This window comes from Gorilla gorilla, chromosome 5, assembly GCF_029281585.2.
Source record: "Gorilla gorilla gorilla isolate KB3781 chromosome 5, NHGRI_mGorGor1-v2.1_pri, whole genome shotgun sequence".
Taxonomy (NCBI): domain Eukaryota; kingdom Metazoa; phylum Chordata; class Mammalia; order Primates; family Hominidae; genus Gorilla; species Gorilla gorilla.
Window position 1 is genome coordinate 179,395,515 of NC_073229.2, and position 27,483 is coordinate 179,422,997.

At 46.3% G+C, this 27,483-nt stretch overlaps 1 protein-coding gene across 8 annotated transcripts in view; it reads left to right on the forward strand.

Annotated features, from left to right (window-relative positions):
• Positions 1-27,483, forward strand: part of TIAM2 (TIAM Rac1 associated GEF 2) — a 268,214-nt gene that overhangs the window by 233,468 nt on the left and 7,263 nt on the right. For all 8 annotated transcript variants that reach the window (XM_055391088.2, XM_055391086.2, XM_063707972.1 and 5 more), the window contains 6 exons: positions 17,596-17,775; positions 21,057-21,125; positions 21,704-21,829; positions 22,655-22,763; positions 25,034-25,213; positions 26,885-27,003. In XM_055391088.2, coding sequence (XP_055247063.1) covers positions 17,596-17,775; positions 21,057-21,125; positions 21,704-21,829; positions 22,655-22,763; positions 25,034-25,213; positions 26,885-27,003 — 783 coding nt within the window. The remainder of the gene's footprint in view (positions 1-17,595; positions 17,776-21,056; positions 21,126-21,703; positions 21,830-22,654; positions 22,764-25,033; positions 25,214-26,884; positions 27,004-27,483) is intronic.

The window sequence follows — 27,483 nt, forward strand, 5'->3', positions numbered from 1 at the left end:
ATTGCAGACAATTCCAGGGAGCTCCCCAGTCTTACGATGTTTATTCACAGCTTTCCCTGTTAGGAATTTATGAACCGTCAGTTTGTGATCCTTACTTTGAGTAAACATCTGAATAGCCTAGCCTGTGTCTTAATATTACTGATATTGCAGAATCAGTTATCAAGTACCTACAATATGAACAGCACTGTGTTTATATAGTCAAGTGATATTTTGAACTTTGTTTTTATCTTAGTCTAATTGCTTGGGTGAGATTAGCTATTAATGCTTTATTTTTTTAATGTGCTAATAGACGTTGAGGAACGTTAAATAACAACCCCTAGATGGCAAATAAATTATTAGGTTGAGACCAGAATAGATTATATTGATGATGGTGGTTAGACATCACCAGATTTTTTTTTTCTTTTTTTTTTTTTTTTACTCTGCACTTCAATGGATGCAAACCCAGGTTGTTAAACACCAATCGCAGCATTATGTGCCGGGATGTTTTGGCATTTTGAAAGTTTTATTTTCTATCATTAGTGAACAAAATGGGTTTTTTTTGGAGTAAGAATTTTAACATTTTGATCCCAAACCAAACTTTTATGGATCTCTTTAGTAAAATAAATAGCTGTCTGATGGACTAGGAGGGGTGTTTTATATGCTCAGCGTAAGGGACGCTCAGGTAGCCGTGGCTCCTGTGTTCCCCGGCAAGGGTGTTGCCAGTGAATTTCACCCTTGCCCCTTTTCATGTCAGCAAATTAGCTAAGCCCTTGTTGTCGTTTGCCCTTTTTCTTTTAAAGAAGTAATAGGCACAATTACTATCTAATTTTGGCTTGCCACTGTGTGGGTGCCTGGAATCTCATCCGATCTTTAATATTTACCAAGGGGGTGGGTGTAATGTCGCATTGTTCATTCACTCATTAAATCCCCTTCACCGAGGCCTTCTCAGATGCTTGCCATTGTTCAAAGTTCTGAAATCGTCACCTGGCTGCCTTCTGTCAATATTCTTGCGTAGAGATTGTAGTCCAATGAAAACCTTGTACTGAATGAAAGAAGATGTGTTTGAGTTTCAAGGCATTTTCTGTGCCTTTCATGACTCATAGCAGATTCTCACCTTGTGATAAAGTCCCGGCTCCACAGTGGTGGCTGCTTTTGCTTTTGCAAAAGTAAGTTGTGAGAAATTGTTCTGAGTCATTTTGCAATTTCCTCTGTAGACTCAGCTAAGAGTAGATGTGTGTGTCACGAGTAGATGTGTCTGGAGTTGAGGGAGGAGGGGTCATGGAAAAACTCTGCCTGGAAGTGCTTCATCCAGGTACACATGATGGTATTTTCACCATCTCAAACACCAGCTTCTAACTGCTGAAGGTTAAGATGGGATCATTCGTTTTGTAAATCCGTCTCCTGCTGTCTTGATAATAACATGAAGAAAAGGGCAAGAAAAACATGGATGTGTCATTAGTATGGAAGGAAGGAGGAGAATGGAGGTTTGTTTTAAAGGCACCCCCAATTCTCTTTCCCTCTTTCACCCTTTTGTTGGTTCTTGCCCCTTCCACACCCCGACTGTGTTTGTTCAGCCTCCAGCGCATGCTGCCGCCTCTGCTATTCACCTGCCTTTGCGCTCTCTCATTCTTTGCTGCCACCTGAGTCCTCTGGTGTTTTCAGAAAACAGCTGGCAGAGGAGGAGGCTCTGAGATGTGCAGTTGCTTAGAAGGTTCTGGCCTGGCATCTGCACAGCGGGGATTTCATCACCAACTGCTCAGAAACCACAAATGCTGCATGCCTGGGAGGAGTCCTGCCATCTTCCTACCTTGCACACCACTCTCAGCTGGTTTTGGGATTTTCTGTTTATTTGTTTGTTTGTTTGTTTGTTTGAGATGGGTCTCGTTCTGTCACCCAAGCCGGAGTGAAATGGTGCGATCTTGGCTGACTGCAACCTTTGCCTTCCAGGTTCAAGCAATTCTCCCACCTCAGCCTCGCATGTAGCTGGGATTACAGGCATGCACAACCGCACACAGCTAATTTTTGTATTTTTGGTAGAGACGGGGTTTTGCCATGTTGTCCAGGCTGGTCTCGAACTCCTGACCTCAGGTGATCCACCCACCTCGGCCTCCCAAAGTGCTGGGATTACAGGCATGAGCCAATGCACTCAGCTGGGATTTTTAAGAGTTTATTCCCTTCTTGGTTCATTGAGGCATAGATAAAGGGCAGTCTGAGGGCCCGGGTGACACACCCATCAGGACAGGCGGGTGCTCTGCCTTCCTCTCATTTGAGCACCGAGGTCTTGAATTTGGGGCTTTTACAGATGAGTTACCAAGATGGGGAAAGGTGGATGATCAAGCAGTAATACAACGTGAGGCTTACAGATAACTTCTAAGTGTGGGGCTTTAAAGAAAGTCTCTGTTCACATTCTGTCGCCCTCACTCTGTCTCTTCCATCTTTTTCTTGCCTGAGTGTCCTGGTTCTGCTGCCTTCTCTAGATCCCCAGCTCTTCTTCTCACCACCAGGGATACCTGGCTTTGGTTCCCATGTATTTATTGATTTCTATTTTTAAGAAGTTTGATCAAAACTGTCAAGTTATTTATTGAAAATGATAGTTGTCTTAGTTTAAATCTTATTCCATTTCTGTTAGAAGTCAGTGTAGATTATAGAGTGGTAAAGTCTCAGATAAATACTTATATAAATAAAGATAGGTATTGTTCCATATAAGATTATCATTATTTTGAGAACCTGTTGATGAGGGTGCCAGATGTGACTATTGCATTACTCAAATCCAGCAAAAAACACTGAACAAAAACCATAATTAAAGGGGCACACAGGGTATCTGTGCTCACTTTAAGGCAAGTAGCCCTTGGCAGTACCCCTGCTTAATTAAGGTTGCCAGGATATTAACATGTAATTGATGTTTTATATACTTATGACTTTCCTCCCAGAAGCTACAATTTTTTTGAAACCAGATTCCAAGCATTGTTTTAAGCCAATATTAGAAGAGAAAGTGTAGGGCTTTCTAAGCATGAAGAGGATGTGATTTCAGACAAAATCATAGCGCCTGGACCCTGTCTCCCTGCCCCCATCCCATTCTTCATAAGCGATGAAAAGCATCTTTGATCCATGAAACCTGAAAAAGCAGCCATCAGTAGAAGTAAGTGTGACTGCCGAAGGTGTCATAAGATACTAATGTACCAATGGGGAATGGGATGCAAGGCTGCTCAGCCTCAGTAGCCCCCTTGGCTGTCTGAGCATCTTTGTGGGCTCCACTTTTAAGTGGAAACAAAAGATTGCTGATGGTAGGTTGGGTGTGGCAGCTCATGCCTGTAATCCCAGTGCTTTGGGAGGCCGAGGCAGGTGGATCACTTGAGGTCAGGAGTTTGAGACCAGCCTGACCAACATGGTGAAACCCCATCTCTACTAAAAAAAATTAGCTGGGCGTGGTGGTGCACACCTGTAATCCCAGCTACTCAGGAGCCTGAGGCAGGAGAATCACTTGAACCCAGGAGGCGGAGGTTGCAGTGAGCAGAGATCGTGCCACTGCACTCCAGCCTGAGCAACAAGAGTGAAACTGCATCTCGGGTGGGGGCGGGGGGCAGGGAAGAAAAAAGATTGCAGATGGTGAAATTTAAATGCTTAAAAAATCTTTAAGAATTCATAATTTGCCTGCAACAAATTCAGGTGGTGACATAGTCCCTTTCATTCCCCCAAGTCAGAGCCCGTGCCCCTGTGTATCTGTCCCCATCAGTGAAACTGGGGCTTGGTTTCTTCTGGAGAAGAATAATCCAGGGCAAGTCAAGCTGTTTGTTTTGCGCCCGTCTCTGTTGCTGAGTTGCTGTCACCTTGAGTTGGCTCTGATTGTCCCGTGGCAAAGGCCATCCCAAATAGCACATTTGCAGTATGTGCTCGGAGAGTGGGATACATAAGAAATAGGAGAGTTAACTAGAAGGATTTTCCCTCCTGCTCTACTAAGTTGGAAAGGAAAGTAGATGTTTGTCTCTTAATTTGCTGTTGCACAAAGTGAAAAGATACTTGGACCAGAATTGCTGGAGCTTTCCATGCACTCACAGTGGGCTTTGGAAAAATCATTCACTCCCTTGAATCCTTATTTGTTAAGAAAGTGGGATTCCATTTCCACAACTGTTTCATGGCTGTGAGGTGAAATAAAGACTAGGCATGCGGAATGGCTTTGTAAACTGCAGGGGTGCTGAGCCAGTCTGCGGAGACTTAGCCCATGGCGAATACAATGTGTTTTAAATACATCACTTCATTCAAACCCATTTTCCCCACAACCCTATTGAACAGATATTACCAGCCCCATTTAGCATGAGAAAACTCAAATCCAGAGATGTCGACTAGCAGGCCAGTGTGTCCTAGGCAGTGACTGTACCACGGATCGCGCCCAGCCCTGCCAGCTTCTAAAGCACTTCTTCCCTTGACACCACACTGCCTAGTAAGGAGAATATGGCACTGCATGTAGAAGAAAGGGGAGAAAACTGTGTTTAAGTATCAGACTCATGGCATATGGGTGTATTTACTCTTCAATTGATTTAAAGGTAGAGCGACTATATTTGTGAAATTGCAAGATACGACGTTAGAAATCTGGACACGACTTTTTGGTTCTTTAGCTTAATTTACAAAGTTGGTTACACCCCCGTCGACAAGAGGAATCTGTGAGGATATAGAGATCCAAGGCTTATGTTCCAAAAGCAGGTAGACTGTGACAGCTGGAGAGACTCAGCAGAGGATGCAGCCTCCTCAGCAGTCTAGAAGCGCATCTAAGATGCCCAGGAGTGTCGGCAAGGAACTGGAATAGGCGCAACTGAATTATTTTCTGAGCATCTTAGAACTATTATTAGAGCAGAGTGCTTGGTCTGTACCTGGGAGCCAGGTGCTGCTCTATTTTTTGTTTTGTTTTCTAGGTTAAGGCAGCCGGGAACCCACATGGATTACAACTAGAAAGAAAATCAATTTCTAGGGAGCCAGAGAAAGGGAGGAAGGGCTTAGTGAAGGGACAGTCTGGGCTCAGGTAGTTGGGCAGAGCTGTCCTAAGCAAAGCTGGGTGGACACAGCCTGAACTGCTAAGCCTAAGTATGTGGGATCTCCCCCTTCGAGTATGCGACTGAATTTTGTCCTCAGTTTTCTGCAGGACAGACTTTACCTGCTCAGGAAATTGGTGGCTAACGGAGATTTGTCAGAGCTCTAGTCTGTCAAGAATTTGGTTATAGTTGCTGTTATTGACACATTTTGTCTTCAGATAAAGTGATAAAGATAATCTTTTTGTCGCTTTGTTGTCCAATCATGAATATATAAAAAGAAAAAAGTCTCAACTCAATACAGTGTCAGAGTATGTAACACTAAAGACCTTTCCTGGCTGGGCATGATGGCTCATGTCTGTTATCCCAAAACTTGGAGAGGCTGTTAATCAGAAGCAAAGCCATATCTTTCTTTCCAGGTGAAAAATGGGTTAGAGAAAATGCAGTTCCTGGCAGAGGAGGCATACATTAGACAGATTAGCCTTAAGGGTAGCATTGAAACTCCCAGAATTTTATGTGAAAGAGGTGGCTGGTTGTGTAGAAATGCTGCCCCGGCCCTTGAAACTTCCTTGGCAGAGAGAACGTCTTATTCATTCCTGAATTCCGACCAAACTCCTGTTAAATAAGGAAACCGAGCAGAAGGCAGGCAGCGAGGACACACAAGCCCGACGCTCCTCCTGTTCCCACCGCTCTGGCACCAGCTGCTCAGTTGCTCCCTCCTGGGGAGCAGGGGCCCTCCCTGTGACTCTGGTCTGGGAAGCCCCACAGCAGTGACCATGGCGCTTCCTCTCTCCAGCATGCAGCTCTGACCTGCCTTCCTGGGCATGCCCCCTAGGCACTGAGGATTTGCCACTTGGGACATGCACATGCTCTCTGCCTTCTCAGGGAAGTATGTCCGCATTTCCTCCAGACAGCGGGTGGCCACTGCCCACCTCCTCCCTCTCTGACCATGACTGGTGCTGCTCATTCCAGCCCTGGCCTTCTGCACGCCTCCCCTCGTTGTTACTCTTCCCATAGCCCTCGCCACTTTATTGAGATACTGAGTTTTGTTGTCACTGTGCCTGTTGCCTCTTTCTGCCTTTTATCCCTACACCCAGAACAGAGCCTGGCAGACAGGAGGTGCCCAGTAAGAAACTGCTGATGAGATGAATTTGACTGTTCTTGCCCTTCCTTTGGGGCACTCGGAAAATTTATTCTTCCATACTTGTAAAAATAGAAGAACTTGAGACATTGAATGCCCTGTGCAAATTATAACTTTCATTGAGCCCTGGCCTTTGTGGAATCCTTGTACTATGCTAAGTATTTTTACATATTTCATCTCACTGAATGCTCTTGACCACCCTTTAAATGTGACCCCTGCTTTTATAGGCAAGTAAACTGAGTCATGGAGCAGTTAGCCATGATCACACAGCTGGTCATGGCCATGGCCAAGGTTTGTTATAACTCCAGAGCCTGTGTGCCTAAGTCTCCTGTCTTGAAAGAAGTAATTGTTGAAGAAAAGCTTAGTCTCAAGCACATTCTGAGGCCCTTGGTGTGAGTTTCACACAGTGGGATCGTGAAAGGGGGCAGAGCCCAGGTGTATTAATTCATTTTCATACCACTGTGAAGAAATACCCGAGACTGGGTAATTTCTAAAGAAAAAGAAGTTTAATGGACTCACAGTTCCACATGACTGGGGAGGCCTCACAATCATGGGGGAGGGGGAAGGAGGAGCAAAGTCACATCTTACATGGCGGCAGGCAAGAGAGCGTGTGCAGGGGAACTGCCCTTTATAAAACCATCAGATCTCGTGAGACTTATTCACTATCACGAGTACAGCATGGGAGAAACCCACCCCCATGATTCAATTACCTCCCACTGGGTCCCTCCCATGACACATGGGACTCATTACAATTCAAGGTGAGACTTGGGTGGGGACACAGAGCCAAACCATATCACCAGGTGACACCTGTACCACCGAGAGTACAAATCCACCACATAGCCCATCATGCTGTCACCTGTAAGCTGTGTGTCCAGTAGGCAACAGGGGCTGCCGAACTCACCTCCAGGTGGGTCTCCTCCACCCACCCCTGCTCTCCCCTGAGCTCGTCTCCTTCACAGAAAGTTCACCACCTCATGCCCCTCGTCTTTGTGGTGTCCACAGTTCCTAACTCGCACCTGCCAGACCCTGCCTCTCTGTCCTGCCTTGGGCCACAGTTACACTGGCCTTCAATTCCTGACACACTCTGTGCTTCCCCCAGCCCCAAGCTGTGCACAGTTTAGCTGACTATAACCCTGGCTCCAGTGTTAGCTGTTCCTGTCCTTGCTCCAACCAGAGTAGCTCTCTCTGTTGTGTTTCCGTAGGACCCCCCACTTTCGGCACTGGTCACCTTTGAATGACTTGCTTAAAGCTTGTCTTCCCAGCCAGACTCAAGGAGCGATTATGCCAGTCTTGTTCATCACTGTGTCTTTATGGAAGCAGAATGTCTTATCAGGCCTTTTCTGCCTCAAATAATTTTTTTTAAGTGGTAGGAAAAGATTCCATTAAAAATTGTAAAAATTCAACTGTTATAAAAAAATGAGAAAACTCAGATAAGCCAAAAGATTAAAATAACTTGAAAGGCAGTGTTAACCACTGCATTTATTATACATGTGGTTCAATTTTATAAAAATCTATGCATACATATTTATATATAGTAAATATACATAAAATTACTTTTAAATTACTTTAAAATGGCAGACCTACTTTTTTTTTTTTTTTTGAGATGGAGTCTCGCTCTGTCACCCAGGCTGGAGTACAGTGGCACGATCTTGGCTCACTGCAACCTCTGCCTCCCGGGTTCAAGCAATCCTCCCAACTCAGGTCCTGAGTAGCTGGGATTACAGGTGTGTGCCACCAAGCCTGGCTAATTTTTTTTTTTTTTTTTGTATTTTTAGTAGAGATGGGGTTTCACCATGTTGGCCAGGCTGGTCTCAGACTCCTGACATCAAGTGATCCGCCCACCTTGGCCTCCCAGAGTGCTGGGATTATAGGCGTGAGCCACTGCACCCGGCCCTACTTTCTTCCCTTACCAGTAAATCACGTCCTTCTCTTCTGGTCAGCAGATGTTGGTCTCTGGCATCACTGGCAGCTGCTGCATATGGCTCCTCTTCATACTGCAATTTCTTTAGGTGACTGTTTACTTTCACAGTTTATGTTCTCATTCTGCCCAGGAAATAGAACCTTTGGAAATGGAACTGTCTAGTCTAGAAGACAAATAATATGGGGCTCTTTGGAGTAGCATTTCTTCCTCCTTTTTATACCATTTTGATAAATATAAAAATTTCATACAATTTCCCTGGAGTATTTAGTGTATCACTATAAAATGAATGGTTTGTCCTCAACTTTAAATGTCTCTAGTCATCTTGAACCTGTTTTTTAACTCCCACCGCACCCTGCCAAGGGGCTGACGTGCTGCCCTTTTCCTCCTCCACTCCACGGAGCATGCCAGTCTAGGAGAAACTGGATGTGGTGTTGCCCTCTATCAGCCTGTGGGCCCTGCCAGCTTCCCCCCAAGCACTAAACAGAGTTCAGCCCTGAAATCCTGACCTGGCTGCAGTGGGGTGGCCCAGGGTAGCTGCAGCTGGATGTGCAGACCAGGGGCCCCTTGTTCCCACTGTGCAGTCCAGATGTGCAGGATCCACCTCCACTCAAGAGCATCATCTGTGTTGGGCACGGTGGCTTGCGCCTGTAATCCCAGCATTTTGGGAGGACGTGGCAGGTGGATCACCTGAGGTCAGGAGTTTGAGATCAGCCTGACCAACATGATGAAACTGAAACCCTGTCTCTACTAAAAATACAAAGATTAGCCAGGCTTGGTGGCACGAACCTGTAATCCCAGCTACGTGGGAGGCTGAGGCAGGAGAATTGCTTGAACCTGGGAGGCAGACGTTGCACTGAGCCGAGATCGTGCCACTGCACTCCCGCCTGGGTGATAGAGTGAGACTCTGTCTCAAAAAAAAAAAAAAAAAAAACAAAAAACCAAAACTGGGGAAGTTGTCATTCAGCCCTCTGTGGTCCTTCCAGATTCCATCCCTGCCAGTGATATTTGGGGATAATACTAGATCTTTCTGTAAGTTAGACAGTGACTTTTACGAAGTTCAGAGTGAGTTGAGAAAAAGTCCTTCGTGCAATTTTTAGTCTTTTTTTTCCCGTTTTCCTAAAGGGAACTTTTCTGACTTAATGAATTTGCTTGAATGTGACAGCTGACAGTGTCATTGCGCTCTGAGATTATTTAGTAATGCAGCCTCCTCATGCCTTCCAGACAATGAACTGGGAATATTGTAAGTGCTCAGTGTATGAGAACGCAAACCATATAAACCACACCCTTTCTGGGGCTTGACTTTCCTTAAGGATAATTGACCGTTTGTCCCAGGCCTAAATGTATTTTGTATTTTTCCTAGCATTCTATTTTGGTGCAGGAGGAGCAGCAGAACCCTAGTTCTTCTGACTGATGTCCTGGTTTGGGGAAACTCTTGAGGACATGAGACTTGGATTCAGTCCAGGCTGATGGCTCAGCACAGAGTGGGTCAGGATTCAGTCCAGGCCGATGGCTCAACACAGAGTGGGTCAGCATGCGGAGGGAGAGGGGACCGTGGGGGGCAGCCAGGGATCTGCCGAAAGATCATACTGCAGTGACGGGACCAGCTCACCGAACAGCGTGGCAGTCTCTTTCCTAGTAGCTTTCTATGTTGGTTACGTCTGTTACGGATCCCCAGCTAACATACTTTTCCTCTGAAGCAGGAATTGAAATGTAGTACACGCTGCAAATGCTGTCCTTCATCCTTGTTTCTGTAGGCCACATTACCCCAAATTACGCAGCACTTTTAAACCTTTTTTCTTAGACTGAAAGTGTTTTCTGAGCCCAAGCAACACAAACAGGTGCCTTTGACAAGAGTTTGCAGTACCCAGAATCCCTAAATGAGGCCACAGCTACACCCTCAGCCAGGAAAGGCGGGCATGTAGCTCAGCTTCTGATGCAGTGGACTCCTGCCACGTATTTCATGCAATAGCTACAAAATTTCAGGCATAGTCTTGACATAGTTCTGGGTAATGTGATGTACCTATCCCGTAGTAGTTTAAAGATTCCAAAACTCACAGGAAAGTTGAAAGGCCTCAGGCTGTGATGTCTCTGAATAAGACAAAAGAGAATATCAAAGTTGTTGTGATCAAGGGAACAGATTTCACAAACTGTCATCAAGAGGAGGCCGTCATGGTATTTTTCTAATGAAAAGTATTGCACTGAGCCCAGGTTAGAAGGTTCATCTGAGTGACTCAGAGCTTGGTTTGACAAAGACTCTGTCCTTCAAAGACCGTCAAAGAGGGTCTGGGCGAGCTGCTTGATCGTCCTAAGCAGTTTTCTTGCCACTCCTAAGAAATGGGTTTATGGGCTCCTTGAAAATAGACAAGAAAATGTCCTTATCCATACATTAAAACACAAGTAACTGCTTAGATGTCTGCCTGAATTCAGAGCTCTTGAGTGGGATGCTCCTCACCTATAAATAAGATAAAATCATTTTCAAGCAGGGATCAACCTTAGTATAACGTTAAAAACCTGAACTAAAGGCCCGGCATGGTGGCTCATGCCTATAATCCCAGCAGTTTGGTGGGAGGATCACTGGAGTTCAGGAGTTTGAGACCAGCCTGGGCAACATAGTGAGACCCTCCCTTCTCTACTAAAAATCAAAAGAATTAGCTGGGTGTGGTGGCATGCGCCTGGAGTTCCAGCTGCTTAGGAGGCTGAGGTGGGAGGGTTGCTTAATTTCAGGAGTTTGAGGCTGCAGTGAGCTATGATTGTACCACAGCACTCCAGCCTGGGTGGCAGAGTGAGACCCTGTCTCAACAAAACAAAACAAAAACAATTTGAGAGAAAATTTTGGGTGGGGGGAGGGGTTGGGGTTCAATATCATTGCTTTTCCAGATAGCATAATTTTTGGAAAAACTGTTTTTATTTAATCTTTTTATGACTTCTTAAAGAAAATATTGGTTTCATGCTCTTTTATGAAAGCTGAGGCCTGTGATGGACCCAAGTTTGTAGCATTGATTGCTACAAACTGGAAAAAACCAATCTGAGGCCCCCATTTCAAGTGCCCGTGTTTTTTATTCTGCATACGCACATCCTGTTAGGCCACTGAATCCTCACACGCTCCCAGCCCTAACTTATGATCATCTGTCTTTTGCTTTTATTTATTTACTTTTAGAGATAGAGCCTCACTCTGTCACTCAGTGGTGTCATCATAACTCACTGTAACCTTGAACTCCTGCCTCAGCATCCTGAGTGGCTGGGACCACAGGCATGTGCCACCACAGCCAGCTAATCTTTTTCTTTTGTAAAGATGGGTTTCCCTATGTTGTTCAGGATAGTCTTGACCTCCTGGGCTCAAGCCATCCTCCTGACTTAGCCTTCTGAGTAGCTGGGACCATAGGTGTGTGCCACCATGGCCGGCTAATTTTTTTTTATCTTTTGTAGCGATGGGTTTCCCTTATGTAGTTCAGGCTGGTCTTGAACTCCTGGGCTCAAGTGATCCACCTGCCTCATTCTCCTAAAGTGTTGGGATTACAGGCATGAGCCACTGTGCCAGGCCAGTCTTTTGCTTTTAAAGCAGCATTCCTGGGGTGGGGGTGGAATAGGCTCAATAGATGTCCCAGTTGTCTGCATATGAGCTGTTTTTTGCCTCTCTAAGCAGAGGTGGTCTCCAGAGGCAGGTGGCTGCATCCCTAGAACACCTGGGGCCAGGAGAGCCCTGACCACATGGGAGGCAGAGGCAGCAGGAGGCGTGAGGAACTAGATTGCTTTGTCTGTGCTCTGCTAAATACCTGGGAGTGGCAGGGGCTGTGCGGACAGCTAGAGAGGGGAACAGAGCTAGAGATGGAGCACAGCTAGAGACAGAGCAGAGCTAGAGAGGGGAACAGAGCTAGAGACGGAGCACAGCTAGAGACAGAGCAGAGCTAGAGAGGGGAACAGAGCTAGAGATGGAGCAGAGCTAGAGACGGAGCACAGCTAGAGACAGAGCAGAGCTAGAGAGGGGAACAGAGCTAGAGACAGAGCACAGCTAGAGACAGAGCAGAGCTAGAGAGGGGAACAGAGCTAGAGATGGAGCAGAGCTAGAGAGGGGAACGGGCCCTGTGCCATTTAAGGTCTCGCTGAAGCCTCCTTGCCCCTCAGCTGGAAAGCCCTGGAGAGTCATGGTAAAGCCGCAATGCTGGCATGTTCTGTGAGAAACCTCCCAACTGTGCCTTGTGCACAGCAGCTGCTCAGCAAACACGAGTTTCCTTTTCTTCTTGACCCAAACGGCAATTTTAGCAGTTACTTGATGGAATAGGCATTCCTGCTGCCTTTTCATCAGGAAGGAAACTGAAGACTTAGAATCGAGACTTGCCCAGGAGTGCACAGAAGGCTGGGGGTTGAGCCTGGACTGCAGCCCGGGCCTTCTGACTCTCATCTGTGCTTTCCAGGCCTATCATCATATATGCATGTGAAGATATCCCAGCCCAGATAATCACTATTCCTATAAAGTGCTGATCGGGTTCACCCAGAATGTCCCTCTAATGTTTATCAACATCATGAACAATGGATGAACTGAAATGTAATCACCCAAGTGACTCCTTCAGATACAATCTGAAAAGACACACTTATAATTACTCTTCTCCCTTTGGGGGCCCTGCCTCCTTTTGGTCCCAAGTAATCCTCAGCAACTCCTTTAGACAACAGCTAAAATGTTAAGTGTACAAAAGGTGGCGTTCTAGCACTTGAACACTTAATTGTGGTACTTTAAGAAGTAAATCTGCTATGAAAAATCTCAGCTAACATTCACTTTTTGGGAGTTAACCTTACCAGAAAAGTTCATAAAGTGAATTCTGTTTTTCTAAAATGGCAAGATACTTTATTTATAAGATCTCGTTACTTAAACACTGCATTGTTAGGTGTGATTTTTGACATCCCAGTAAAGCAAAGCCATAATCTCACCAGATGCCATTTAACTTATGATGTATTTTATCAGATCTTATTTTATACAGTATATTCAAGCTTAATATAGATTCTATAGCCCTGGGAACTGTTAGTTTTCAGGACTGCAGAATTATATTGTCTGAGCTTGTGGTGCAAATCCCAGTACAGAGATTTCAAATCAGTGAGTCTTGGAGTCCGAGTATTATCATTGGAGTCCGAGTGAACGTTTTAGCTCAGTTCATAGGAGGCCACAACCAGAACACCAGAGTCATGGCTGTGATTCCATCGATTTCCTGTAGCCCGTGAGCTCAGTCCACATACCTCAGTGGGGACCCTGGGACAGGTGATCCCACTGGAGCCAGCACCACTCCCAGAAATCCAAGCAGAACGCGAGCTGTGTGAAGAGTAGACCAGCAGTTCTCATGCAGGCCACACATTAGCAACACCTGGGGGAGTTTTTTAAGAAACACCCATGACAGCCGGGCATGGTGGCTCACGCCTGTAATCCCAGCACTTTGGGAGGCTGAGGTGGGCAGATCACCTGAGGTCAGGAGTTTAAGACCAGCCTGGCCAACATGGCAAAACCCTGTCTCTACTAAAAATACAAAAATTAGCCAGGTGTGGTGGGCACTTGTAATCCCAGCTACTTGGGAGGCTGAGGCAGGAGAATTGCTTGCACCTGGGAGGCGGAGGTTGCAGTGAGCTGAGATCGTGCCACTGCACTCCAGCCTGGGTGACAGAGCAAGACTCTGTCTCAAAAAAATAAAATAAAAGAGCAAGTCATATCTTACGTGGATGGCAGCAGGCAAAGAGAGCTTGTGCAGAGAAACTCCTGTTTTTAAAATCATCAGATCTTGTGAGATCTATTCACTATTACGAGAACAGCACGGGAAAGGCCCACACCCATCATTCAATCATCTCCCACTGGGCCCCTCCCACAATACATGAGAATTATTTATGGGAGCTACAAGATGGGATTTAGGTGGGGACACAGAGCCAAACCATATCATTTTGCCCTGGCCCCTCCTAAATCTCATATCTTCACATTTGAAAACCAATCATGCCTTCCCAACAGTCCCCCAAAGTCTCAACTCATTTCAGCATTAACTGAAAAGTCTACAGTCTAAAATCTCATCCCAGAGAAGGCAAGTCCCTTCCACCTATGAGCCTGTAAAATCAAAAGCAAGTTAGTTACTTCCTAGATACAATGGGGGTACAGGCATTGGGTAAATACAGCCTTTCCAAATGGGAGAAATTGGCCAAAATAAAGGGGCTCCAGGCCCCATGCAATTCCGAAATCCAGCAGGACAGTGAAATCTTAAAGCTCCAAAATGATCTCCTTTGACTCCATGTCTCACATCCAGGTCACACTGATGCAAGAGGTGGGTTCTCATGGTCTTGGGTAGCTCTGTCCCTGTGGCTTTAAAGGATACAGCCTCCCTCCTGGCTGCCTTCACAGGCTGGTGTTGAGTATCTACAGCTTTGCCAGGCACAGGGTGCAAGATGTCAGTGGATCTGGGCTCTGGAGGATGGTGTCCCTCTTCTCACAGCTCCGCTAGGCGGTGCCCCAGTAGGGACTCTGTGTGGGGCTCCAGCCCCACATTTCCCTTCTGCACTGCCCTAGTGGAGGTTCTCCATGAGAGCCCTGCCCCTGCAGCAAACTTCTGCCTGGACATCCAGGCATTTCCATACATTCTCTGAAATCTAGGCAGAGGTTCTGAAACCCCAATTCTTGACTTATGTGCACTGGCAGGCTCAACACCACATGGAAGCTGTCAAGGCTTGAGACTTGCACCCTCTGAAGCCATGGCCCAAGCTCTGTGTTGGTTCCTTTCAGCCATGGTTGGAGTGGCTGGGACTCAGGGCACCAATTCCCTGGGCTGAACACAGCATGGGGACCCTGGGCTTGGCCCAGGAAACCACTTTTTCCTCCTAGGCCTCCAGGCCTGTGATGGGAAGGGCTGCCAAGACCTCTGACATGCCCTGGAGACATTTTCATCATTGTCTTGGGGATTAACATTCAGTCCCTCTTTACTTATGCAAATGTATGCAGCCAGCTTAGATTTCTCTTCAGAAAATGGGATTTTCTTTTCTATTGCATTGTCAGGCTACAAATTTTCCAAAGTTTTATGCTCTGCCTCCTCTATAAGGCTGAATGCCTTTACCAGCACTCAAGTCACATCTTGAATGCTTTGCTGCTTAGAAATTTCTTCTCCCAGATACCTTAAATCATCTCTCAAGTTCAAAGTTCCACAAATCTCTAGGGCAGGGGCAAAATGCCGCCAATCTGTTGGCTAAAACATAACAAGAGTCAGCTTTGCTCCAGTGCCCAACAAGTTCCTCATCTCCATCTGAGACCACCTCAGCCTGGACCTTATTATTCATTTCACTATCAGCATCTTTGTCAAACCCATTCAACAAGTCTCTAGGAAGTTCCAAACTTTTCCACACTTTCCTGTCTTCTTCTGAGCCCTCCAAACTGTTCCAACCTCTGCCTGTTACCCAGCTCTGAAGCTGCCTCCACATTTTCAGTTATATTTTCAGCAGTGCCCCCCACTCAAAAGAGAAGCGATTCTACTGAAGGAGCTCAGCCATCTGGGAGTTCCCATGGCAGTCATCTGTTAGGGTCTCACCCTTACCTGCCCCTTGAGGTAGGCCTGGAACGTTACTGGGCTCCTTTTCCCACTGCACCTTTGGCACATTCTCTGGTTCTCCCTTGGAGCACGCTCCCTCCAGGACATGTTACAACCCTTTAACCGAAGCCTTCCTGGACAACCGATTCTAAAATGCTGCCTCTATTCATTTAATGTTTATTATAACTCTTCATTTGTTCCACAGAAGTCTTTGTTGATTCCAGACTGCCTTAGGCTATGCTTTGGGGTTTCCAGCCTTGGTGAGTCTTACCTCTTTGTGTAGGAACTGTTTCTACTTCTTTGGAGAAAAGCAGGCCCTCAATTGATGACCACTGAATTGAACTGAAAGACTAGCCAGAGATCAATGTTGAGTTTTAATGTGGATTGCATATTTCCATCATATGACAACACTGTGTTGGTGGGGGTTGGGGCATAGAACAGAGAGGGCAGTTGAGAGTGGCCTCTTTTTATTTTGGGGTGCTTCAGTTTGTCAAGAGACAGACTGTATAAAAAGCATGCATCAGGCTACCAAGTTTGACCAACATGCTTGTGTAAGCTTTCTGCAATATCCAAGGAAAGAAAATGAATTACGTGAATATTAAGAGATGCTCCTGAGAAGTTCAGCTTCTTACCCAAGACAGAGATGGATAGAGGTCAGGCATGAAGGCATTTAAGCTGAAAAAAGGAGGGTTTTTTAGTTGACAGTCAGAAAGTTGCTGGCTGTTAATGGATGCCAGTCATTTGTGTTGGGACTCAGCTGCGTTGTTCCGTAAGAATTTCAGTGCAGCAGAGGTGGGCCGAGTACTTCCTGTGCTGGCCAGTGAGCTGGCTGCTGGCGGAGATGTGAAAGAAAGAAGCCACCCTGCCCTCACTGGGCTTCCAGATGGGGAGGTGGTGAAGTGGGGTGGAGATGTGAGGGTGGAATGGAAAGAATGAGAAGTAAAAGGACACTTTGTAATCTGACCCTGCTCCAGCAACTGTGGAAGCGTTTCAGGGTAGACACCTGTGAGGCTTTCCAGCCAAAGGCAGGTGGATACAGATAGGCTGTCCTTGAGAAGGCGGCAGCACATGGTGCTTCTGTCTGAATAGGAGCTTGTGCCAAAGGCCAGTGGTCCCCCAGACGGTCATGTTCCTTCTTGTCTCTTCATCTATGTGATTCCTTTCCCATGACTGGGAGCGAGTATTTCCTCTGAGCCCACATTCCCTAGGCCTGGCCCTGGCTCCCTGCTAAGACCAGTTTAGCTCCCTCCTCGCAGGTTTCCTCTGGGGCTGGTTGATCCCTGGCCTCTCATCCTCGCCAGGCCTTATGTGTCCTCTGCTCCCTGCCTGTGCGCTCGGCAGGGCACTGCACCCCTTTAGGGTGAGGGTGTTACCATCTTCATCTGCTTCTACTCCATTACTAGCATGTGCACCAGCTCAAGACTTTCTCACTCATAATTCTACTTGCCACAAGACTGTGGAGCTGAGCGGTTAGATTGGAGGGCAGAACTCCAGGCCCACTGTGGCCAGGTCGTCCTGTAATTGCTCTTGGGCTGTGCCTCTCTTGAGTCTCTCCGGGCTGTTCTGTGTGGGAGATGGAAAACTGGATTAGGCCAACCATTGAGGGGACTGGGTGGGCCTGTTGAGGCCATCTGCTCTTGTTGCTCCCTAGAAAGCCATAACTTCTTGATTTCAGAGCTACCTCACCTTGACTGCAGAGGGTTAGCCCTAGGCAATGACTCTGTAATTTCAGGTCCAAAGACACATCTAACAGCTGATCTGACAATGGAGAGCCTCGTGTGTAAACACTGAACATGAGTGTGGGCGCACATCTTCCTTACTCAGATCTGAAATGATAGCCAGAGGGGTTTGAGGTGAATGAAACCCTTTTCTCTACACAGAGGCCCCTCTGAGATTCCTGCTGAGCACAGATGGAGACACTTGGTGCCCTTGGGGGCAGCGGATACTATCAGGGAGGGGCCCGTGCATTATTTTCCACCTCTTGTCCTCTCTCAGAGTGCTGAGCAGATCACTGCACTGTGCAGGAGTTTTAACGACAGTCAGGCCAACGGCATGGAAGGACCGCGGGAGAGTCAGGATCCTCCTCCGAGGCCTCTGGCCCGCCACCTGTCTGATGCAGACCGCCTCCGCAAAGTCATCCAGGAGCTTGTGGACACAGAGAAGTCCTATGTGAAGGTAAGGGAAGAGCTGGGCATTTATGCATTCGTACCTCTTTGATGATGGCGGGTGGTATGTTGGCAGAGGTCCCCAGATCACCTCTGCCCAGGATACCTGCCACTCCCCAGGGGGGGACACCTGCTCCTTGAATCAGTGAATTGCTCAAGGAAGGGAGGGGAGGAGTGAGAGGGTGGAAGAGCTGAGGAGACTCAGAAAAAAATTAGATCCTTGGCTTATTTTGTTACCAAGGTAGCTTTCACTATGGAAACAGATGTTCTGGTTTGTCATTTGCAATCTGTGGGAAGGGAGTCTGTACTGGTTTAGTATAAGGGGAGAGAGATCATTTTAGGTGATGAGGAACTTGGGAACAATCTGTACATATGTGACGGCTGATCCAGGCCCCACAGTCCTGGCGGTGGCCCGGGCCAGCCCTGCCTGGTGGTTGTCATCGTGTAGAACTGGGACGCACGCACTGGGGAGTGGTCAGCACGTGGGAATATCCTTGCACCATTATGAAGGGGCAGTTGCCGAGTATCTTGAGTACCCGAAGAATTCATTTATCCATCTCATAAGCCCCCAGTCAGTGGTTTGAGAAAGATTTTATGAAGAATACAGGAGCCTGGGGAGCAGAGTTCTTTTGCTTTGTTTCCTGGAGCTTTGGGACCATTTGAAGCTCGCTTCATTTGTCAGTTACTGAAGCAGCGCGGCACGGTGCGGTGGGCTGAGGGTCCAGGCCCGGCTTTGCCTCCGTCTGGCTGTATGGTGGATGGCCCCCTTCAACTCCCTTATTTGGGGTCTGAGACACTTGGTCCCCCTTCTTCTCTAAATGTCTTCCATCTCTGACGTGCTGAGTCCATGAATTAAGGCTTGGCACACACGTGCGGCTATTACCTTTCTCTGCAAGACAGATCTGAGCTTCCCCTTTTGTTGATGTCACTGTTTTACCAGGACTTCACCTAAGGCCTTATTCACAGGTAGCTTCCCAAAGCCCCTTCTTTTGGCCTCAGAGGGGAGAAAGGAAAGTTAGGAGAGATGACAGTTTAGTTTCATTTTCCATTATGTCTTGTCCTGCATCCAGGGTGTGGAGATGAAGTGAACAGCCAGGCTGTTCAGACTCAAGTTCTGAATAATCCCATCTCCACAGTCACCTTTTTCCAAGTCGCTGTGTGGCGCTGTAGATATTTTGGAAGCTTCAGAGCCCTTCTGACATCTTGAGAATAGTCATGGAGCTCTTGCCCCCAGAGTTAAGGGCAGAGTTGAGAGGAGAATTGATGTCCCTTTTTGGTAATAGTGTTGTTAGAATTTCCTGTTAGGCCACGCTGTACCGGGAGGGTCATTTCAGTGACAGGCTGGCAGAGTACTCAGATGGTGTCATGGGTGAAGTAGACAAGGACCGACTCTCCCTTTTCTCTGCAAGAAACCTGCACTTTGTTTTCTTAGGGCCCCCTGGGTTGCAGCCCTTTGCCCTCTGCAGCTCCGCGCGGACCTGACCTTGCTGCCCAGGAAGTCGTCCCAGGCAGCACCAGCCTGTGAGGCATGACTGCCAGGCCCCAACACCCTCGGACAAAATAACCCACACTTGGCACCTGTTGTGATTCGCACACACACCATCGTTTCTTCATTTCTTTTTTGTTGCTGACGTTTAACACAGAATCTTGTTGTTTTTTAACCTGGATCCCCTGCATGCTCCTTGAAATTTTTGACATCTATGTGTTCCCTGAGATATGATTCAGTAACTTCCGTCATCTCCCTTCTCTGAGCGGTCTGGCGTGGAATATGGTGAGGGAAGGCCAGGGAGGTTTTTATGGTGAAAGCATCCGTGTCACAGGCCTTGCCTTTTGCTCTCTGAACTGAGGCCAGAAAGTTCTGGGGGTGCTTTGGGTTTTATAAAGCTCTGGGTCTTAGATTCCCCTCTTGGGAAGTGAGGGAGTTATTATAGCTGACTTTGCAGTCAACTGCCTCTAGTATTTTAGGACTCAAAATTCTTCAGAATAAAAGAGAAATCTTTTCTATCACTAAACTATATCCTGGTCTTGCCTTCAAATTATTATTATTTTGGAGATGGAGTCTCGCTCTGTCACCCAGGCTGGAGTGCAGTGGCATGATCTTGGCTGACTGCAACCTCCACCTCCTGAGTTCAAGAGATTCTCCTGCCTCAGCCTCCTGAGTAGCTGGGACTACAGGCACCCGCCACCACACCCAGCTATTTTTTTTTTCTTTTTTTTAGTAGAAACAGGGTTTCACCATGTTGGCTTGGCTGGTCTTGAACTCCTGACCTCAGGTGATCCACCCGCCTCTGCCTCCCAAAGTGCTGGGATTACAGGCATGAGACACCATGCCCAGCTTTGGCTTCAAATTATTAAACGAAATCTTTCGCTCATTGGTTTTGTAACTGCAGTCTACTCCCACTATACTGTCCTGCTGGAACCTCGTTTGCAAGAGACCCAAATATGGCTTAGAGTTTAGCCATTAAAGCTGCAGCTCTGTGGGAGTTTTTTTATTGCCTTTGAATATGTGAGTTTGAGATTCTGTGAATCAGTCAACCCCAAAGTTGAAGGGCTCCCCAGATCTTGACCCTCCCAGCTCCATGCTGGACCTCTCACTGTGCTCCCCGAGGCAGAAGCAGCCAGGAGCTGGGGTGCACCTGACACCAGTGCCACCCAGACCCCCTTCCTCTGCAGGGAAGTGAGTGCCCCTGCTGCAGTGGCCTGAAGAAAGGGTGTTTCTGTCACCAAGACACTTACCTAAGCAGAGGGAATGATCGAGCTGTAAAGGTGTGGAATCCAGCTGTTGCCTGTATTGTGATATTAAACTCTTTGAATTAGGTGGGCAATAATCACTACTTTTGGGGTCAGGAATTTCAACAAAGGCTGGGTGTGGTGGCTCACGCCTGTAATGCTAGCACTTTGGGAGGCCAAGGCAGGAGGATCACCTGAGGTCAGGAGTTTGAGACCAGCCTGACCAACACGGTGAAACCCTGCCCCTACTAAAAATACAAAAATTAGCTGAGTGTGGTGGAGCACACCTGTAGTCCCAGCTATGTGGGAGGCTGAGGCAGGGGAATCTCTTGAACCCACGAGGCAGAGGTTGCAGTGAGTTGAGATCATGCCACTGCACTCCAGCCTGGGTGACAGAGCAAGACTCCGTCTCAAAAAAAAAAAAAAAAGAATTTCAACAAGGCATAAACTTCATTATCCTGATGGGAGCCTTGGGAGCTGCTGCCAGGTTGCTGCTACCCAAATCTCATGGGTATTTTGGAGACTAAAGCGTTGAAGACACTTTATTCTATTTTCTTTCAGGATTTGAGCTGCCTCTTTGAATTATACTTGGAGCCACTTCAGAATGAGACCTTTCTTACCCAAGATGAGGTAAATAAAATCACCTTCCTTCTGTCCAGTGATCCACAGGTTAGTCTCTGTTTGCCTTTTAGCAGAACTCCTATGAGAGTATCTCTGCTGATCCCAAAAGAACATCCCAAGACTTAACGGTCTTCTGAGAGTCCCAGGCATAGCCTCCTCCTAAACCACTGCTGTGGCCTCGGCTGCATGACCCAGTGGCAGAGTGTTTACAAAGGCAGAGGGATGGTTATGGTCTTTTTGAGGTAGAAGAGAGTGTGATCAGAAATTCCTTTTCAATACATACCTTTGTAATGTGAAACTACATAATTAGTTCTACTGACTTACATTTTTCTTAATTTGAATTCTGAGAATTTTACATCCACTTAAAAATTTACTGTAGTAATAGAGAATTATGGGGGATGGAGCTGTGAAACTTTCTATGTATAAGCCATATCCCGTAATGAATGTGCTGTCTTCTTAAAGGATTTACTTTCTGTCTGCTTTTCCGTGAAGAATTTCCTTGTGATTTATTTGTGGGCCTAAGAGTTAGCGTGGTGTCCTGAACTTCATGGCTAATCCCCTCATTTCAAATCCTGATCTTCACATAGATGGAGTCACTTTTTGGAAGTTTGCCAGAGATGCTTGAGTTTCAGAAGGTGTTTCTGGAGACCCTGGAGGATGGGATTTCAGCATCATCTGACTTTAACACCCTAGAAACCCCCTCACAGTTTAGAGTAAGTATCTCAGATTTAGGCTTAAAGTAAAAATACGTGGCTATGGTGCACAATTCTCTCATGAGAAAGAATTTCTTGTCCTGTGACTATTGACTATTTATTGTCCTGTGACTATTTCCTTGCACCGTTTTCCTCTGTCAGGTGGTAAAGGAAGGCTGTATTTTTTTTTGTTTTTCCTGGCGCAGGTGCTTTTGGTAGTCAGAAGTCCGGCAGCACCTCCCGCCTGGTTGTTGACCACGCACGTGCTCTTTTCTCAGCTGCTGTGAAGGATATCCAGGGTGGTTGCTTCTGAAACCAGAGCTCCTACCCTGTGCCCAATCCTTCTTCCCCGTGGTCATGTGGATCTGGGATTAAGAGAATAGGTTTCTAATTGCTGGGCTCAAGCCCTCTCTTCTATGAAGCACCAGTGCTCCATAGCATCCGTGTAAGCCGCAGTGTGGCAGGAAGCCCCTCCAAGGGGACCTGGAACCATACAGACAGCATCACTCTCCCCAAGCAATGCAGAGTCGGCTTTATTAGTGAACCTCTCAGATTGTTTACATCCCACCTTGTCAGCTGTATTTTTATAGAACTTTCTTTGTTTCTTGTCCTTGGATTGCATACTGTCAGTAGGCTCTGCTGCTGGAAACTTTGCAGTCAAGCTAGAGACCTGCCAGGGGAGCGCCTGGGCTGTTCCCCACCTCCTGTGTGGATGGAGCAGGTCTGAACTTCTCCAAGGCATTAGTGCTATGGAATCTGACAGAAGCCATGGGGCTGTCAAATGCCATAAGCCAGCACGCATTGATTAAACCATGTCTGATTTGACTTTCCCCTCTGCCCTTCTAGAAATTACTGTTTTCCCTTGGAGGCTCTTTCCTTTATTACGCGGACCACTTTAAACTGTACAGTGGATTCTGTGCTAACCATATCAAAGTACAGAAGGTTCTGGAGCGAGGTAAGTTGCTTATGCCTTTTAGTTTTTTTTTTTTTTTTTTGCATTTTTAACTGTTAGTAAAGGGTAAATCTGTATTTAACAAGTAGAGAGTAAGTACAATTTTGATGTATTAAGGTCCATTCTTGACCTTGACAGTGACAAATATTAAAAGGAAAGGTTTCTGTTTCTGTCAGTTAATTAGTAGCTGGGAACAAGTATGCCTAAGAGCAGAGATGTTGCTTTGCCATGTGTCACTTTGCTGTCAGTTACATCTGGATTCTTTTCTTGCCAAATTCCTTTCTCTAAAAACTTGCAACCGCAAACCCTAGATGGGAGTAGAAAGAAATGCATGCTATGGTGTTTTTTTTTTTTCCTTGTTAATCTTCTTAAGCCTGAGGAGCCACAACAGCCTACCACCAAACTCACAAGAAGTGTGTCAGCTGAAAGTAAAGTCTCTCTGGTGCAACTGGAAAGAGCTCACATTTCCCAAAGGTTGCTCTTCGGTGTTTCTCTCTGCGTGGGCCTGGAGGGCATCTGGAGGTTTATCCTGACGCCCTTAGTGCTCATTCATGTCCATGGATGCAGCTCTGCCACTGGATTTTAATCCAGAACGTCATGACATCCCAGAAGAAAAGCCCCACATTTAAAAAGTGGGGTCTTAGAGTGCTTCAAATGAGCAAGACCCAGCCCAAATCCATCTTCTCCAGTTGCTTTAGACAGTTGCTGAACTCTGTTGCCATTTCCTCCCACAAATACCCTCTTTTTAATTAAATTTAATTAATTAATTAATTTTAAAAATGTAAAAATGTTCGTAGAAATGGGTCTCACTGTGTTGCCCAGGCTGATCTCAAACTCCTGGCCTCAAGTGATCCTCCTATCTAGGCCTCCCAAAGTGCTGGGATTATAGGCATGAGCCACCACGCCTGGCCCACAAGCACCTTTGTATTGACAGTCTGTAGTACAGTGAAAGCATACCAATGTACTTGTCAATACATATTGACAGTCAGTGCAGTACAGTGAAAGCATACCAATGGCTTGCTCCGTTCCTCCTTTGTCATAAAGAAGAGGGGTCCTGTCACCACCTACTTGGCCTGGTAATCACATTCAAAATGGTATTGCATCTCCTAGAATGTTGTAGATTTTGATCTTACAACACAATCCCAAATAAGGGTGTATCTTCCTTCAGAGTAGCTGCATTCCAAGCAACTGGGCATCCAGTGCCAACTGGTGGAATCCAAGTAGCACTGGTGTATCCACTGGTACCCAAACCAAATGCACCTGGATTCCTACACACACCCTTCATGGCACTCAGACAAAGGGGCAGTTTTCACTGCCAGAGAGGGTCCTACTGCCATGCCTGGTGGAAGGGAGCTGTGGCTCTAGGTATGCGAAAGGTGAATCTGCTTGGAGCTGTGGAGTGAAGGCTGTAGGCTGCAGGCTGCGGTGCCTGTCACCTTACTTTACAGGAGAAAAGATACTGCTTTCCAGATAGCCCTTAAGTGTACAGAATACAAATAAGCAACAACTAGTGAGGCCAGTGGGAAAAACATTGGTTTATTTTCCTTTATGAAATTTTTGTGGGTATGGTGTAGGGTCTGGATAACATTGCTTAATGGCTTTTTTGACGTTGTTTTTTTTGAGATAGAGTCTCACTTTGTTGCCTAGGCTGGAGTGCAGTGGCACGATCTTGGCTCACTGCAACCTCCACCTCAGGAGTTCAGGTGATTCTCCTCCCTCAGCCTCCTGAGTAGCTGGGATTACAGGCGCCCACCACCACGCCCGGCTAATTTTTGTATTTTTAGTAGAGACGGGTTTCACCATGTTGGCCAGGCTGGTCTCGAACTCGTGACCTCAGGTGATCTGCCCACCTCAGCCTCCCAAAGTGCTGGGATTACGGGCGTGAGCCACCACACCTGGCCACGCTTCATGGCTTTTAATGAATTGTTTGAAACTCACTTTTTAGGCCACCTATAACAATATTTCTCATGGGTATGCATGAAATGTGTCTTTAAAGTCAGACATTCCTGAATTTTGAGTCGGTGTTAGTCTTTGGGGCGCAGCCTGCATTCCATCCTCGGAAGCTCCCAGCACTCCAGGGCTCTGTCAGGGCTTTGAGGCGGAATCCCACACTGACAGCTGGGTGCCTGACCCACTGATGTGTTGGGGTTTTCATTAAAGAATGGCATTAGGAGGACTATAGAAATAGATGATCTATAAATGTTAAAAGAGAAATGAAGAATTTAATTCACCCCACTGTGCTCTTCTGAGGTCTTTTATCCATCTGCTTGTAGCTAAAACTGACAAAGCCTTCAAGGCTTTTCTGGACGCCCGGAACCCCACCAAGCAGCATTCCTCCACGCTGGAGTCCTACCTCATCAAGCCGGTTCAGAGAGTGCTCAAGTACCCGCTGCTGCTCAAGGAGCTGGTGTCCCTGACGGACCAGGAGAGCGAGGAGCACTACCACCTGACGGGTGAGGAGGCGGCGGCACCTCCGGGCGAGGGCCTGCACAGGGCGGCGAGGGGCTGCCAGCCGTGCCCTGGGCCTGACAGCTCACCTCTTTCCCGCCTAGTGGCACGTCCTAAGTCACTTTTCAGTTCTGCGATGGTTAATCTTAGGTTTCACGTGAATATGTGAAACGAGCTAGGCGTCTGGTCACTCCTTTAGAGCTTACAAAATACTTGGGTAAAAATGATCTCATCTGGGTAGCGCCATACTCCTCCTGTGCAGGGATGATTGTGTCTTCACTCTCAAAATAAGTAAATTACCTCAGGTCACGTGGCTGTGAAACAGTGCCGCTGGAACTGAAAATCAGGCCTATTTTCCTACCACTTGGTTAAGTTTTGTGGGGTTCGCCGCCCGAGCTGCTGGTCGGATTTGTTGGGTGAGGCTCCACCTTGTGGAGATCTCTGAGCAGAGCTCGGCTTCAAAACCAAACTCCCAATGATGGGTTATGCTTTCAAGTCGCTGCTGGTGTGTTACTGTTTGAACCTCTGAAATTACTGGCCTGAGACACAATTTGTCAAAAACACAAAGCCTTGCAGTTTGATAGTAAATAGAGGATCCTTAAAGAGGGGCTTTATTTGGGTTGGAGATAGTGATTTGTTCCTATGTTGAAACTAGGAGGTCCAGTTAAACCATAGGTGATAAAATTTATGGGGAGAGAGAGGCTTATTAACACTTTAGTATTACTGAATAATAAATACTGAGAAGAGCGTAAATTAAACTGGCTCTTTTTCCATGACAAGCATACTTTGGTATCAAAATCAACAAGAGGAAAGCATTTTTGTATGACAGTTAAATTCTATAAGTAAATAATACAAATTATGTTCAGCATTCATACTATGTAAAAACTTCATTTTGTATTAAGATGATCTTTAGAAGGGTTTGATTTAAAAAACTTCCTTTCAAACTTCCCTCCAGATAGAATTAAAATGCTGAATTGGGAGAAAAAAAAGTATAAAGAATACTGAATTTAGAAGTGACCTAAAATTTTGCTTTTTGGCTTTTATAAAATAATGTATCTCTCATATTCCCTCACAGAAAGTTATGAACATATACCATATATAAATGCAAACAATTGTTCTGTCAGTCAGTCATGTACTGGGGTGTTTTTAAGTTCCATTTAAACCTAGATCCCGGTTCCCAGAAGGGCAAGCCAAACTCGAGAGCTGGTGCCCTAAGCCCAGTCAGTCTTGGGTTTGAAGCCTGGCTCCATTCTTTTGTTTTCCTCTCTGGAACTCTGGCAGAATATCCTGCACTCACTTTTCTCATCTGTAAAATGGGATGGTTTAGTCTTTGAGTTATTGCGGGCACTAAATGAGATGATTCACAGAAATCACCTGTCGTGATCCTTGCTAAGTAGAAAGTGCTCCAGAAATGTCAGTTGTTGTTATTAGTGATACTTTTCACTGATACTCTGTCTCATTTCAAAAAGAATTTGAAGTAGGAGATAATTTTGCTGTTCTTCATTCTAAGGGCTGGGCTACAGTGGGCTGTTGTGACTTATTCTGAATGTAATGCTCCTGCTAGTGGGTACTGGTCTGGAATCCTGAGTTGAATCTTGACTCCATTCATTATTACTGTTGGATAGAATCTAAAACAAATAACAGTTATGAAATAAATATGATTTCATATCTTGCAGAAGCACTAAAGGCAATGGAGAAAGTAGCGAGCCACATCAATGAGATGCAGAAGATCTATGAGGATTATGGGACAGTGTTTGACCAGCTAGTAGCTGAGCAGAGCGGAACAGAGAAGGAGGTCCGTGAGGCATCTGCACCCTGGGAGCCTAGTGCATGTGGTGTGGGGTCTGTAGGTGACCTTCTAGATAGGCTGCCCTGTTAGGACTTTCCTGGAGGAGAAAATGCCTAAGATTTTTCTTGATAACAATGTGTCTAATGAACTACACAATTTACATATAGACATATCATAAAATTCATTACACTGGTTTAAAATATAACCTTATGTCACGTTCACATTGTCTGGAACATCCATGGAGGGTGAGCTGGCAGAGGGTGGGGTGGAGAAAGGACGTGGGAACTGGCATGTGGGGTCTGGGGCTTTTCCTTTTTGATTTTGCCTTTTTTTTTTTAAAAACATCAAATATTGGTGGTTACCTGCTTACTTATAAAACTAGTCCAAGCAGGATTTGACATTTTCTGTATTTTTCCTTTTTATCTGATTGCTTAGTTTAGAATCTTGTGCTTCTGAAGCCAGCATGCAGGAAGTAGCATAGTTTAG